The sequence below is a fragment of the Penicillium vulpinum genome (genome assembly GCF_028829585.1).
Source record: "Penicillium vulpinum strain IBT 29486 chromosome Unknown utg000001l_segment0_segment0, whole genome shotgun sequence".
In the NCBI taxonomy this organism is placed as follows: domain Eukaryota; kingdom Fungi; phylum Ascomycota; class Eurotiomycetes; order Eurotiales; family Aspergillaceae; genus Penicillium; species Penicillium vulpinum.
Genome location: NW_026643241.1, coordinates 7,941,694 through 7,954,585, shown reverse-complemented (window position 1 = coordinate 7,954,585; position 12,892 = coordinate 7,941,694). Strand labels below are relative to the sequence as shown.

The following is a 12,892-nucleotide window of genomic DNA, read 5'->3' as shown; positions in this document are numbered from 1 at the left end:
TCACAATCGAACACTCCCAGTCGACAATTTCTCCCATTCTTTCTGTCCATACGGTGAATAACTGTCATCACCAGGCGCAATCCACAAGAAATGGTCATCTTTACCCCCAGGGGCTTTAGTCCCAATCAAAGCAGTATCCACACCCTCGTCACGAAGGGGTACCTTGTTTTGCTTATGGTTGTGTATGTGCGTGGGATTCTCGACAATGCGAAGGAATAGCGGAACAGCATATTTTGGCAGCCTGGAACGTATAAATCTTGCAAGCGCCGTGTAATCAAATGCCTGGCGGGCATCCGGGCTGATTTGAATTGCTGCACACCCAGCGCGTCCCTCGTGATTGGGAAGACGGACGCCGTAGACATTGGCTTCGGTGATACCAGGGAATTGACCTAGAACCTCTGAAACTTCGGCGGTTGCTCTATTATATTGACAATAGTATTAGCCGTGTTCCCAGAACTCGCAGGGGGCTTTGCAACTTACACGTTTTCACTCTTCCAGCGGAAAGTATCCCCAAGTCGGTCGAGGAAGTACCAACGGCCATCGCTCTGCCGGCGCAGGGCATCTCCAGATCGATAATAGAGATCTCCCTTCTTGAAGACATCACGCAGAAATTTCTTATTGGTGGCATCGTCATTGTGCCAGTACCCCTGGAAAGCCTCTTCGCCGGGAACGTTGACGATAATTTCCCCTCCCTGGTCATAAGACGCGCGAACCGCAAAGCCAGTCTTGGAATCTCGCAGGATATCGCCCGTCTCCGGGTCAATGGCAACAGGAACAAAGACATTATGTAGCAAACCCCGCATAATCAAACCATGGTGCCCGACACTTCCAGAGGTGAAAGGACCACTGTTAAAGTTGAAGAGACCGAAGACACCTTCTGTGCTATTAAAGAACTCCCCAACTTCAGCGATTCCAAACCGCTCCTGGAACCGCTTCCATATATCCGGCCGCAGACCGTTACCGTACATACATCGGACCTTATGATTTCGATCTTGGGGCGATGGAGGCGGCGCAAGCAAATACCGTGCAGTCTCTCCGACATACACGAAAACAGTCGACTCCGAGTCACGGACATCTGTCCAGAATCTACTGACGCTAAACCTGGGCGCGATGGCAATGCTTATACCCATTACCAGACATGAGATCAGGGAAATGGCCGCTGTGCCATGGTACAAGGGCATACAGCTATACCAGCGATCACCGGCTGGGCCGACCTTGTCTCTCACCGAGTCACGGCGGATGAAGAGAGCGATATAGAGCCTGGACATGGTAAAAGCACAGCCCTTTGGCATACCCGTTGTGCCAGATGTGTATAGGAGAATCGCCGGGTAGTCGCCGGCTACATGCTTACCCAGCTCCTTGGGTGGCAGGGCTGTTGGGAATGTGCTGATATGCGCCTTCAGGGAGATATCCAGGGTCATCAGCTTCATTCCCAGATTGTTCGTGATAGCGTCGTGGCTTTCTTCAACGCGGGCACGACAGTCTGCATCTTTGTCAACAAGGAGAATGGCCGCATCGCTGATCTTCAAACAATGCAGTAATGCATCGCCAGTGAGGTTGTAATTTATCGCGGCGGGGGCACAGCCAATGCTCCAGAGGGCTAGCCACGCGATGATGTATTCGTCGCTATTCTGGAGGTAAAGAGCGACGAGGTCACCTTTTTTCACGCCCTGTGATAGAAAGAAATGGGCATATTGGCAGGCTTGATCTTGCACTTCTTGGTAGGTGTATGATATCTCGCGAGTCCAAAGACAGGTCATGTCGGGGTATTGCTTCACGGTCCGTAGGAAGACAAACCATGGATTCCCTTCATTTTGACCAACTAAAAACTGTTCAGTATGTTGCAATTGTAGGGATAGGATATATACCCATACTGGCATTGGCATACTGTCGTTCTGCGTTCTTCACCGTGGCCAATGTCGATACATCCTTCTGGATGTGAAACTTGGCATTCAGATATCCTGCGACTGTAGCTCCCCCGAAGAGAGCAGCAGCGGCAGTTCCTGTCATTTGTCAGTAAGATCAATTGTTGGCAGCGTTTCACTGCGCACCTATATCCATCTTCCTGGTATGTTCCTTGTTTTGGTATATAAGTAACCAAAGGAGTATTCACTTTAACAGTATAAGTACAGGAATGAGGGGATCTCAGTGATTGCCGCTGACCTCGGCATAGATTGAGCTCTCCGCACTTTTGATAGGTCTATCTAAAAGGTTAATATATCTATTAGATCCCGCTTTGGTTGGGTTTGGAAGAAATGCGGGGAAGAGGCTAGTAATAATCCTGGCCTCGGTTGCATATATTATGCGTAATCCTCTACCTATTTCATCATTAATATTGATCCCTTACGTAGAACATTTGCCAACTGTAAGAAGTTGTAGTACTCAACCTGTTTGTAGAATTCTTAATAAAATTGCTAATTGTTGAGGTGGGACTCGATTGTCCCAACATAAAAATTTCCGTGGGACAATTAGATCTGCAAAAATGGAATATGTTGAACTTTAGAACTATCTTGAATTAATGCTATAACTAGCACCTTTTGTTTCATTACTTAGAACAGAGTCTCGTTTTCAATGAGATCGGATATCCAAGGCTAGAAGTTTTATGAAATAAACTTTGACTTATTTCCTTTTCAAGTAACGGCGTTGATCTAAACATAGGTCCACAGCCCACAGGGGTATAGACAGACGACTCAGAGAGTCCCATTATCAAATAATATAGGGAATTAAGCCTCTACAACTACCACAGCCAGGCCTTGACAAGTGCTACAATACCAACCGGGTTTTGGTACTGTTTATCGGTACTGCAGCACTCCGTACTACCTTACAGTAGTATCGATATAGTACTACGAGTGTATAACTTACCAAGAACTTGCTAAGAAATGTCCTTTCAAGCTGTATAGTTAGGATTACAGAAATTTACTACTTCAATTTCTCGCCTTTTACTAGTAATTACTATTAATATTTGATGATTTCTTCTTATTTGCTCTGTACTATATAAATCCCATAAAAAAAGTAGGAAATAAGGTGTTGTTGTAGCAGTCGTTGTTGCAGTCGTTGTTACAGATTTGCAGTAGTTTTTGCAGTAGTTTTTGCAGTAGTTTTTGCAGTAGTTTTTGCAGTAGTTTTTGCAGTAGTTTTTGCAGTAGTTTTTGCAGTAGTTTTTGCAGTAGTTTTTGCAGTAGTTTTTGCAGTAGTTTTTACAGTAGTTTTTGTAGTCGTTGTTGTAGTCGTTGCGTTGTCGTTGTCGTTGTTGCAGTGATTGTTGTAGTAGTAGTTGTAGTAGTGAGATATACTCCGTAGATATATATATATATATCCACACTTCATTTTCTATCACAGTTTTATAATTTTATTTCATATAAACACACCTAAAAGTCGCGTTTTTAACGCGTTTTTACGTGTATCTTAGTAGGATATCTCTACATACTATATAATATCGTCACATATGTACTAATTAATTCTACCTCTCTATTAGGGACCGCGTTTTCCAGGCCTATCGTGATTAGAGACCTGATACACTTGCTATTCTACTTTGTACACGACCTTCGTCGCTCATTTCGTCGATCGTTTCTCCAGAACACTCTATCGCCGCAAAGAGAGAGTCTATGTCTGAGAAAGTGGAACTTCCCAATCAAAGGCAATCCACTTCAACCAGAGGCTCTGATCTCTACGAAGTACTGGGGCTACTTCAGATGTACCAGCAATTGACTCTTTGGAAGTCAGGCCAGATGATTTTGTCGCAGACTCTCAGGCTGCATTGGACCGTATTGCCGAGAGTAAGTAGTTTTTGTCCGATATCTATATTTTTATTGTTAGATGCGCTCTACCATGTGTATTCTTATTTGGAGCTTGTCTCCACTTTGCACAATGTACGTTCAAGTTAAAGCTCCTTGTCTGATACTTGGATTAGCTATAATCCACTACCCTTTCGATTCATATTATTATTTCCAATTCGACTTATTTATCATTGATTTGCTTATCTTCCTTATCTTGTTACTTTTCTTTCACATGTTTTTCGATTTTTAGACTTAACTGTAGAGAAAGATAGCGGGAGGCTTTAATTGGCGAAGAAAAAAAACCACCTTTCTATGTGTAACTAACAATTCTATATCAGAATTCAAGAATTCCGATGTTCTGATGCTATGAAGTAAGAGGGCTCAACAATAACCTTGGGACATAATGAACTATGTAGGTACTGATCTACTTACAGCCATGGAACCTCTATAGCTCCATGGGGACCTTCCAACCTTGGAACCTTGGAAGCAAATATGTATGACTCAGCGTAAGCAGGCACCTGGGCATTTTCATTGGTGGATAATGTGGATATAGGGCCTTAGATGACGCAGAGCGAAACAGGAAAGGGATTACATTACTCCGTACTCCGTACCTGATTTGACAGGAAGCTATGGTATAAAGATGTAAGGGGAAAAACTAAGAAATAATAAGTAATTTGAAGAAATCATATATTCAATCTAAAAATCATATGGGACATAGTAAAATATAAAGATATATTAAGAGGATTTAAAGATTTAAGGTCCGATTTGCCCTGGACAAATAAGAGTCGAGTTAATGCCAATCTCCCGGACCAAAGGAAAAACATAAAGTACACAATGTTGGGAGGATTCAACAGAGGACTCAACATATCAGCAGATAATTATCACATGAATTTTAAATTAACAAGGGCAATTTAACTTCCCCTAGTAAACCAAAGTCCAATAAGCCCACATTTTTTTCTCCACACGATTGTCCGGTGAATCATCTCTGCCCCTCTCGAGTCATCCTATATACGGAGTACCTTGTACTCTCTTCCTTTCCTCCTTCTACACCTCACCATATCACAATGTCACTTCCAATTCGCTCATTGTCCCGAACGTTGGTACGGTCCTACGGTACTGTCCAGGGTTCCAGTGCTGCCTCGTTGACCAGCATCCCCCTCACTCTGACCGATGCTACGGGTGCTACCGCTCCCCGGACCACTTGGACTCGAGATGAAGTCAAGCAGATCTATGAGACTCCATTGAGTCAACTCACATATGCAGCGGTAAGTGGGATCCACCATATCCCCTAATATCGACCTCCAGCTAAACTGACCACCCTTCCAGGCTGCTGTCCACCGCCGCTTTCATGACCCCGCAGCTATCCAGATGTGCACCCTGATGAACATCAAGACCGGTGGATGCAGTGAAGATTGCTCGTACTGTGCCCAGTCATCCAAGCACAACACAGGTCTAAAGGCCACCAAGATGAGCCCCGTCGACGAGGTCCTCACCAAGGCTCGTAATGCCAAGGCCAATGGTAGCACTCGCTTCTGCATGGGCGCTGCATGGCGCGACATGCGTGGCCGTAAGACCAGTCTCAAGAACGTGAAGCAGATGATCTCCGGAATCCGCGAAATGAACATGGAGGTCTGCGTGACCCTAGGCATGATCGACGGAGACCAGGCCAAGGAGCTGAAGGAGGCCGGCCTGACCGCATACAACCACAACCTCGATACCTCGCGTGAATTCTACCCTACCATCATCACCACCCGTTCCTACGACGAGCGTCTGAAGACGCTCTCCCACGTGCGTGATGCCGGCATCAACGTCTGCTCCGGCGGTATCCTTGGTCTTGGCGAGAGTGATGCCGACCGCATTGGTCTCCTGCACACAGTTTCCAGCCTGCCCGCCCACCCCGAATCCTTCCCCGTCAATGCCCTCGTACCTATCCCCGGTACTCCCCTCGGCGACCGTAAGATGATCCCCTTCGACCGCTTGCTGCGCACCGTTGCTACTGCCCGTATTGTCATGCCCAGTACCATTGTCCGCCTGGCTGCCGGTCGCATTGCGCTCACAGAAGAGCAGCAGATTGCCTGTTTCCAAGCAGGTGCCAATGCTATCTTCACCGGTGAGAAGATGCTCACTACCGACTGCAGTGGCTGGGATGAGGACCGCGCCATGTTTGACCGCTGGGGATACTATCCCATGAAGAGCTTTGAGAAGCCTGCGCCCAGGCCTGATGCCAATGCTACTGCCCCGCCTCCTGTGACCCCCGAGGCTACTTCTGCGCCGGTCGCAGCGAGCGTTTAGACTTATAGTTAGATATTTTGCCTCTATATGACTGCGTCAATAGTTTGGATCGAAATGATCCTGCAAAATGCAATTATCTATTATACAGTTTTCAATGAGGGTTACACTTTCGTCCCCAAGTACACGCTCAGCTGGTCCAACCATAGCGATAATAACGTATCAGGTCAAGTCCCCGCGATGATGAAGTGATTGCACTTTTCACAGTGGAAGGGTAATCAAGTTCAGGAACATTTGGTAAGTCATCTGCCCATTTACATCCAGAAATTGTGGACTACACGTCTAAAAGCTTTGGCGGCCTAAAAATTACGAGGAACATGAACCCACTCGAAGCCGACCTAGCATCAAACTAGACCGAGGCTCATCCAGTCGCTTTGGGCTTTTATTTTTCGTAATTTCGCACCGCCATTTTCCTCGCTTCTATTTCTGCTGATATAATGCAGAGGCTCCAGGGCTAGGGAAAGTGTTGGTAGTCTACCCGGACACCATCATCCTGCTACCAACATGTAGTTTCCTTCGAGAAGAATTCTTGCCAAGCTGTTTGCACTAAACCAGATGGCATGGTACATTGAATCAAGTTACAATTGTGCACTGTATGTCTCCCAGAAAAATGATATATATGACACCTGTCATGTAAAGAGGAACCCAAAACTTGACCGTTTTACATGATCTCAGATAATGAAATCGTCATCTTTCCCCAACCTATGTGAGTTATGTATATTGATGAGCTACCTCGGCCCATGTGTCTCGCCTACTATTGGGTATAGATCATTCTTCACAGATCAGATCGCAATGGTTCCCCTTTTGGTTTCAATGACGATCCCATAAACTCCATTTTAATGTCCAGGGGAGGTTTAGCCTCTCAACGCCAACTTTGCGGGGAATTCACATGCAGATGTCGATCCTCGCCAGATTCACGTAGATCCCTCTATCCACCTCCTGTTCATTTGGTGTATTGACTTTGTTGAGGTAAACCCGTCCATATAGGGAAGTTCATGCCTCGCTATTCACATGGCCTCTTATGACCGATATCCTTTTGGAGATGATATAAACGCAATAACCACCGCTATGGCTGGCTACAGAATCTAACTCGAGCATCTATAATGGATTCCAAACAGCTATCCAAAGATTCTATGCAATCAACATGGCGCACAGCCCCTCGCAGCGAATGGAACATCAGTCATTTCCTGCTTGATGCGCTCAACGCTCACCCCATCGACCTAAATAAGGAGATACCAGTGCACAGTAAAGATGAGAAAGTCCCATACATGCCCCAGTGGTATCTCCAACGTTGGGTTCTCTTCTACTCTGCCCTGCCCCTCCTCCTTCACGAGACATACATGTCATTCACCGGCTGTACCATAGGCCCATTTGCCGCCTTCAACTTCTACTTCTTCACCTTCAACGCAACGGTGATCTACCAAGTGCACATCCTCCGGCGTCTCGGCCACAAATACGGCTTTCTAGACGGCGACAAGCACGAACGAGACGGCGTTCCCGACGTTGGCGTCGCTAAAGTAGTAACATCTCTATACAAAACCACAGGATCTCGAATGATCCTCTCAATAATCCTCTCCTACAACAAAACCCAAAAGCCCTCGCAGATGTCCTGGCTCTGGCTACCCCTCGAAATCGGACTATACGGCATCGTCCTCGACTTCTGGTTCTACTGGTACCATCGACTGATGCACGACGTGGGCTATCTATGGAAATACCACCGAACGCACCACTTGACCAAACATCCGAATCCGCTCCTGGCCGCGTACGCAGATCACGAGCAGGAATTCTTCGATATGGTCGGCGTGCCAGTAATGACGTACTTCAGTTTGAAACTGGTTGGTTTGCCGATGGGATTCTACGAGTGGTGGATTTGCCATGAATACGTTGCGTTTGCGGAGGTACTTGGCCATAGTGGACTACGGATTCATTCGACTGTGCCAACGACGCTGAGTTGGTTGCTGCAGATCTTTGATGCGGATATTGTTATTGAAGACCATGATTTGCATCACCGGAAGGGTTGGCGGAAGAGTTATAACTATGGTAAGCAGACCAGGCTGTGGGATCGGGTTTTTGGGACTTGTTTGGGGCGTATTGAGTCTGTGAAGGAGAATTTGGATTATGAGAATACGGCTCAGATGCCTTTGTTCTAGGGGGAGAAGTGGTTGGTTCTCGTGTGCATTGGAATGGGAATATACTTGGATGGTGATTTTGAGTATTTTGTATATAACTCGTTCTTTTATGAATTATAGGAACACTATAACGATCGGGATATCTAGGATGAGATATAATCGAGGAAAGCAGACAAGCTGTGAAACATTTGAGGGCTCTCTATTTTCCTTCATGTTACTGCAACCCTACTTCATCTCTGGTTTCTTTTGGATTATACGTAATGGATCTCGAGTGGAAATGGAGGAGTGATTTGTATTTCAAAGGAGGATCCCCTAGCGTCGAAATAGATGCCTGAATGTTACGATTAAAGTACTTTTAGCTCCTCACCTCTGCATCAGGTAAGTTCGGGAGATCTCGCATAACGCATGTCAAGCTTCTTTCTCAGCTTATATTGATATCCTTCAGAAACAAGGGGGTCGATTAGCGTAAGACTGATTTTTTATACCATGCTTGACGACTTTTATAGTGCACACAAGGGTATGAGTTATTCGTGATGGCGTAAACTAATCTAAAAAGAGGAACTAGCTCTAGAACAATCAAATATGAAAGGTCTCCAGTCTAACCTCGCAAATCAGAGATTACCCATATGTTTCACAGGTTGCCTAGCATCTGAGACAACCGAAATCTCCACCTGCTTCGTGATACCGGGAGTGGAGAAAGTAGGGGAATCAGGCGCGCCTCCTATAGATGTACTGGTATGCGAGCTCCTATTACGATCCAGAATGCGATCGATACTATCATTCTCGACATCAGAATTGAACCAGTGCGCGTGGCGCGACTGGCTCCTCTCGTTTGGGGTAGCAACAGCACCGGATTTCCGCCCACTAAATGGCATGCTAAGTTCGTAGGAGCGGGATAATTTGCCGCTGGAGATCTTGCGCACGGAAGAGATGATCAAGGGGCGGATGCAGGGGATCGAGGAGGTGATAATTATGATGACATTTTCGATGTATCCCCAGCGGATTAGTTCAATGCCGCCACTGGCTCCGGTATTGGTGATGCTGGGGACGGCGTTTAATTTGGTTGTTTTGATGATGGATGCGATCATCGCACTGTAGCATTGCGTTAGTATATCGTGGCTGTGTCTTTGATAGAGGTAGACACTTACACAATACCCAAACTGAGAAGAAAGATTAAACTGATCTTGATGCGTAATTTCAGATTCAAGTTCCAGAATACCACTGTTGGGAAAACGGCCAAAAACAGATCGGTGGCTGAGTTGAATGTATTGGAGTAGTAGGCAAATTTGATAACTGCATCCGAGTCGCCGCAGGTCGTCGCAACTGCGACTGCTGGGTCCCATAGAGCAGCCACGTCGCGACAGATGCTAAGTGGCAGGACGGCCGATGCAGCGTTCCCGGCGAATTGTATCGCCCAAATAGTCCATAGCGCGACCTGGTAGTACTTGTTGGTTCCGAGGAGCGGGAGGAGATAGAGAATGAATGCCGAGCGGGCGAAGGTGGTGCTGAAGGTGACGATTGGCACTTGGATTGCGATGTTCTTCAAGACCGCTTCCTTGTCGGTTGGTGGTAGTGTGCGGAGATTCTTGCCGAACCCATGCTTAACCGACAAGGTCAAGAATACCGTTGACACGATTGCCAGAATCTAGAAAGAATTAGCGTCAGTCTATGAAGATAATCCACAAACTAGTCAGGGAGATCTACCTCCGCGAAGATCATCAGGCCATCATCGATGCCAAATCGTTTGATCTTGATTTTGGCAAATACTCGTAAAATAACGATTACAGCAGCGATAACCACCGCGACCCAGATCCCCTTCTCTAGGGCTGGACCTAGATCAGTTTGTGACATTGCGTGAATACAAATCTAGCAGCATTGCCAGACAAACGATCCCTAATATAAATGGATTTGCAGTTGGAGTAGTCCACAGGTGCCTTCAGGGCCGAAAGTCCGGAAAAGCAAGAAGAAACCCATGGATTGACTCGGTCATCGACCCCAGACAAGCAACTTGCTAGCAACTTGGTTCACCTGATTCATAGCCAATAAACAACACTGTGCTCCTGAAAGCCTAAAGAGGATTGGTCTACGGATTGATGCATACCCTTGGACCAAACCTTGCGTTTCTCGACGATCCTTTCTATTTGAGTCGATTTAACAAATTCCCGAACTCCCGAGGACAATTTTGTTTTCTCCAACTACCTCCAATTTATGAGGCAAGACTGATTTTTATCAGCCAATGGGGTAATATAGTGAGAACTGGTTCTTAACCCGTCTACAGTTGGAGTGAATACACCATACAAAATCATGATATACAGACCAACCTTGGAATTGTTCAGGTCAGGTAAGCTATAAAATGATATTAAGCGAAATTATTAGATGTAAGCTTCAAGCCACCAAAGCATCAGAGACACAGATTCAGGGCGATCTGAAGTGGAGCTGGGTGGCGTTAAGGTAAAATGGTGATTGGAGTACATCTGTGTTACACTGGATCAGATCTCTTTTCCCTGGGAAGAATCCAAGGAAGATGATGTCGATGGCAAAAAACACATGTTCCTAGAAGGAGATAATATCCATACCGAATCACGGCTGGTATAGATCCTGCCGTTGGAGATCGTGCGTCCACAGGAACACCATGAACACCTACCTTTTAACTGTCTCGGTTCAACCGTGAAATCCTCCTATCCACAATACTCATCGGACTTAACACGCTAGGAAACATCTCCGAATTGGGCAAAGTCAAGATTCACAAGAAATGCACAGTGTATAAATAAAACAGGGTGATCGACGCCTGTACCTCCATTTTGGACAACTTATTCCCTTTCCTCCACCATGAAGTGGACATTAACTTCCCTCGTGGCTCTCGCCGCACCGACCATTGCATCGGATTGCCACTGTTTGCCGAGTGATAGCTGTTGGCCTACTCCATCGGCTTGGGCCTCACTTAATAGTACGGTCGGTGGTCGTCTGGTTGCGACCGTACCAATTGGTAGTCCCTGCCATGTACCCAACTACGATGCTGCCGCCTGTGCAGCGCTCAGGGCCAACTGGAACAAGCCGGAGCCTCAGTAAGTAGTGCTAGTCTGGGACAATTTACATCGCTAATCGCTGCCAGCCTTGACTCCTCTTCATCGGTAATGCAGACGTACTTTGCCAACCAGACTTGCGACCCGTTCACTGCTAAGTCTAAGCCCTGCCACCTCGGCAACTATGTGAGCTACGCTGTGAATGTCTCTTCCAGCGATCAGGTTGTTGCTGCTGTGGATTTTGCCCGTGATAACAACATCCGCTTCGTTATCCGTAACACCGGCCATGAGTAAGTCGCATCAGCAATATTTATACAGATCAATACTGATATTGTGTAGCTATCTTGGTCGTTCAACCGGTGCCGGTGCCCTCTCTGTATGGACTCACCACTTGAATGATGTCGAGTACAAGGACTGGTCGAGTTCGACTTACCAGGGCCCTGCGTTCAAGGTCGCTGCGGGTGTGGTTGGTTACCAGGTCCTCGAGGCCGCATCTGCCAAGGGCCTCGTCGTTGTCACTGGAGAATGCCCTACGGTCGGTCTTGCCGGTGGCTACACCCAGGGTGGTGGTCATTCTGCCCTCAGCACCATGTTCGGTCTTGGAGCCGATAACACCCTGGAGTTCGAGGTGGTCACTGCTGCTGGCAAGCTGGTCAAGGCCTCACGCTCAGAGAATGTCGATCTCTTCTGGGCACTTAGTGGTGGTGGTGCCGGCAACTACGGTGTTGTCATGTCTATTGTTGTCAAGGCACACAAAGACGCGCCCATTGCCGGTGCTGCTCTTACATTCACCGCGGCAAACATCACCACCGATATCTTCTACGAAGCAGTTTCGCAGTTCCACTCCCTTTTGCCCGCCATGATTGACCATGGCGTTACTGTCATCTACGAGATGACTTCAAGCGTCTTCATCATCAACCCCATCACAGCTTACAACCAGACTACTGATGATGTCAAAGCCATCCTCGGTCCATTCACCTCAAAGCTCACCAAGCTCAACATCAATTACCAAGCCAGCTTAAGCCAGTACGACTCGTACTATGACCACTACAATAGGTACATGGGCCCTCTTCCTTGGGGTAATCTAGCCGTGGCAAATTATCAGTACGGCGGCCGTCTGATTCCCCGCAAGACCCTAGAGCAGAACTCCAACGGGATGGCCTCAGCACTGCGCAACCTGACTCAGGCGGGGCTGATTGCCGTCGGAGTCGGGATGAACGTCTCTGCCCCGGTCAACGTCTCGAACGCAGTATTCCCAGCCCTGCGCAACGCAGCAGTGACGATGCAAATCGGCACACCGTGGAATGAGACCGCGCCGTGGTCCAAGATGATCGCAGACCAACACAAAATGACGACTGAATATGTGCCTCAGCTCGAGGCTGTCACACCGGACAGTGGCTGTTATCAGAATGAGGCTAACTTCCGCCAGCCGAACTGGAAGCAGACTTTCTTTGGAAGTAACTATCCCCGTCTGCTTGCTGTCAAGCGCAAGTGGGATCCTTCGTCGTTTTTCTATGCTCTCAAGGCTGTCGGTAGTGATGTCTGGTCTGTGTCTGAGTCGGGACGGATGTGTCGTGCTTAAGCTTATTTGGGCTTGACACCGAGACTGATTTTATTCAATGACGCGACGCGAGATGGCGATGCATTCTTGCCAGTGTAGATATCAATGATATTT

At 47.1% G+C, this 12,892-nt stretch overlaps 5 protein-coding genes across 5 annotated transcripts; 3 read left to right on the top strand and 2 right to left on the bottom strand.

The window, feature by feature from the left end:
• Window positions 1-2,061, bottom strand: N7479_002845 (putative very-long-chain acyl-CoA synthetase family protein (CefD1); the record flags this gene model as incomplete). Its single annotated transcript, XM_057250542.1, has 4 exons — window positions 1-418; window positions 481-1,822; window positions 1,869-2,003; window positions 2,052-2,061. The coding sequence occupies 4 exons, from the start codon at window positions 2,059-2,061 to the stop codon at window positions 1-3; spliced, it is 1,905 nt and encodes a 634-aa protein (XP_057114974.1).
• Window positions 2,062-4,840: 2,779 nt separating this feature from the next.
• N7479_002844 (biotin synthase) lies at window positions 4,841-6,068 on the top strand (the record flags this gene model as incomplete). Its single annotated transcript, XM_057250541.1, has 2 exons — window positions 4,841-5,041; window positions 5,103-6,068. 2 exons carry the CDS (start codon window positions 4,841-4,843, stop codon window positions 6,066-6,068), a joined length of 1,167 nt encoding a protein of 388 aa, XP_057114973.1.
• A 1,100-nt stretch (window positions 6,069-7,168) lies between these two features.
• N7479_002843 (sterol desaturase family protein) lies at window positions 7,169-8,215 on the top strand (the record flags this gene model as incomplete). Its single annotated transcript, XM_057250540.1, has 1 exon — window positions 7,169-8,215. The coding sequence occupies one exon, from the start codon at window positions 7,169-7,171 to the stop codon at window positions 8,213-8,215; it is 1,047 nt and encodes a 348-aa protein (XP_057114972.1).
• Window positions 8,216-8,805: 590 nt separating this feature from the next.
• On the bottom strand, window positions 8,806-10,045 carry N7479_002842 (uncharacterized protein; the record flags this gene model as incomplete). The annotated part of the gene is made up of 3 exons (XM_057250539.1): window positions 8,806-9,286; window positions 9,343-9,839; window positions 9,899-10,045. 3 exons carry the CDS (start codon window positions 10,043-10,045, stop codon window positions 8,806-8,808), a joined length of 1,125 nt encoding a protein of 374 aa, XP_057114971.1.
• Window positions 10,046-11,023: 978 nt separating this feature from the next.
• N7479_002841 (putative isoamyl alcohol oxidase) lies at window positions 11,024-12,799 on the top strand (the record flags this gene model as incomplete). The annotated part of the gene is made up of 3 exons (XM_057250538.1): window positions 11,024-11,259; window positions 11,307-11,507; window positions 11,557-12,799. The coding sequence occupies 3 exons, from the start codon at window positions 11,024-11,026 to the stop codon at window positions 12,797-12,799; spliced, it is 1,680 nt and encodes a 559-aa protein (XP_057114970.1).
• Window positions 12,800-12,892: the final 93 nt, after the last annotated feature.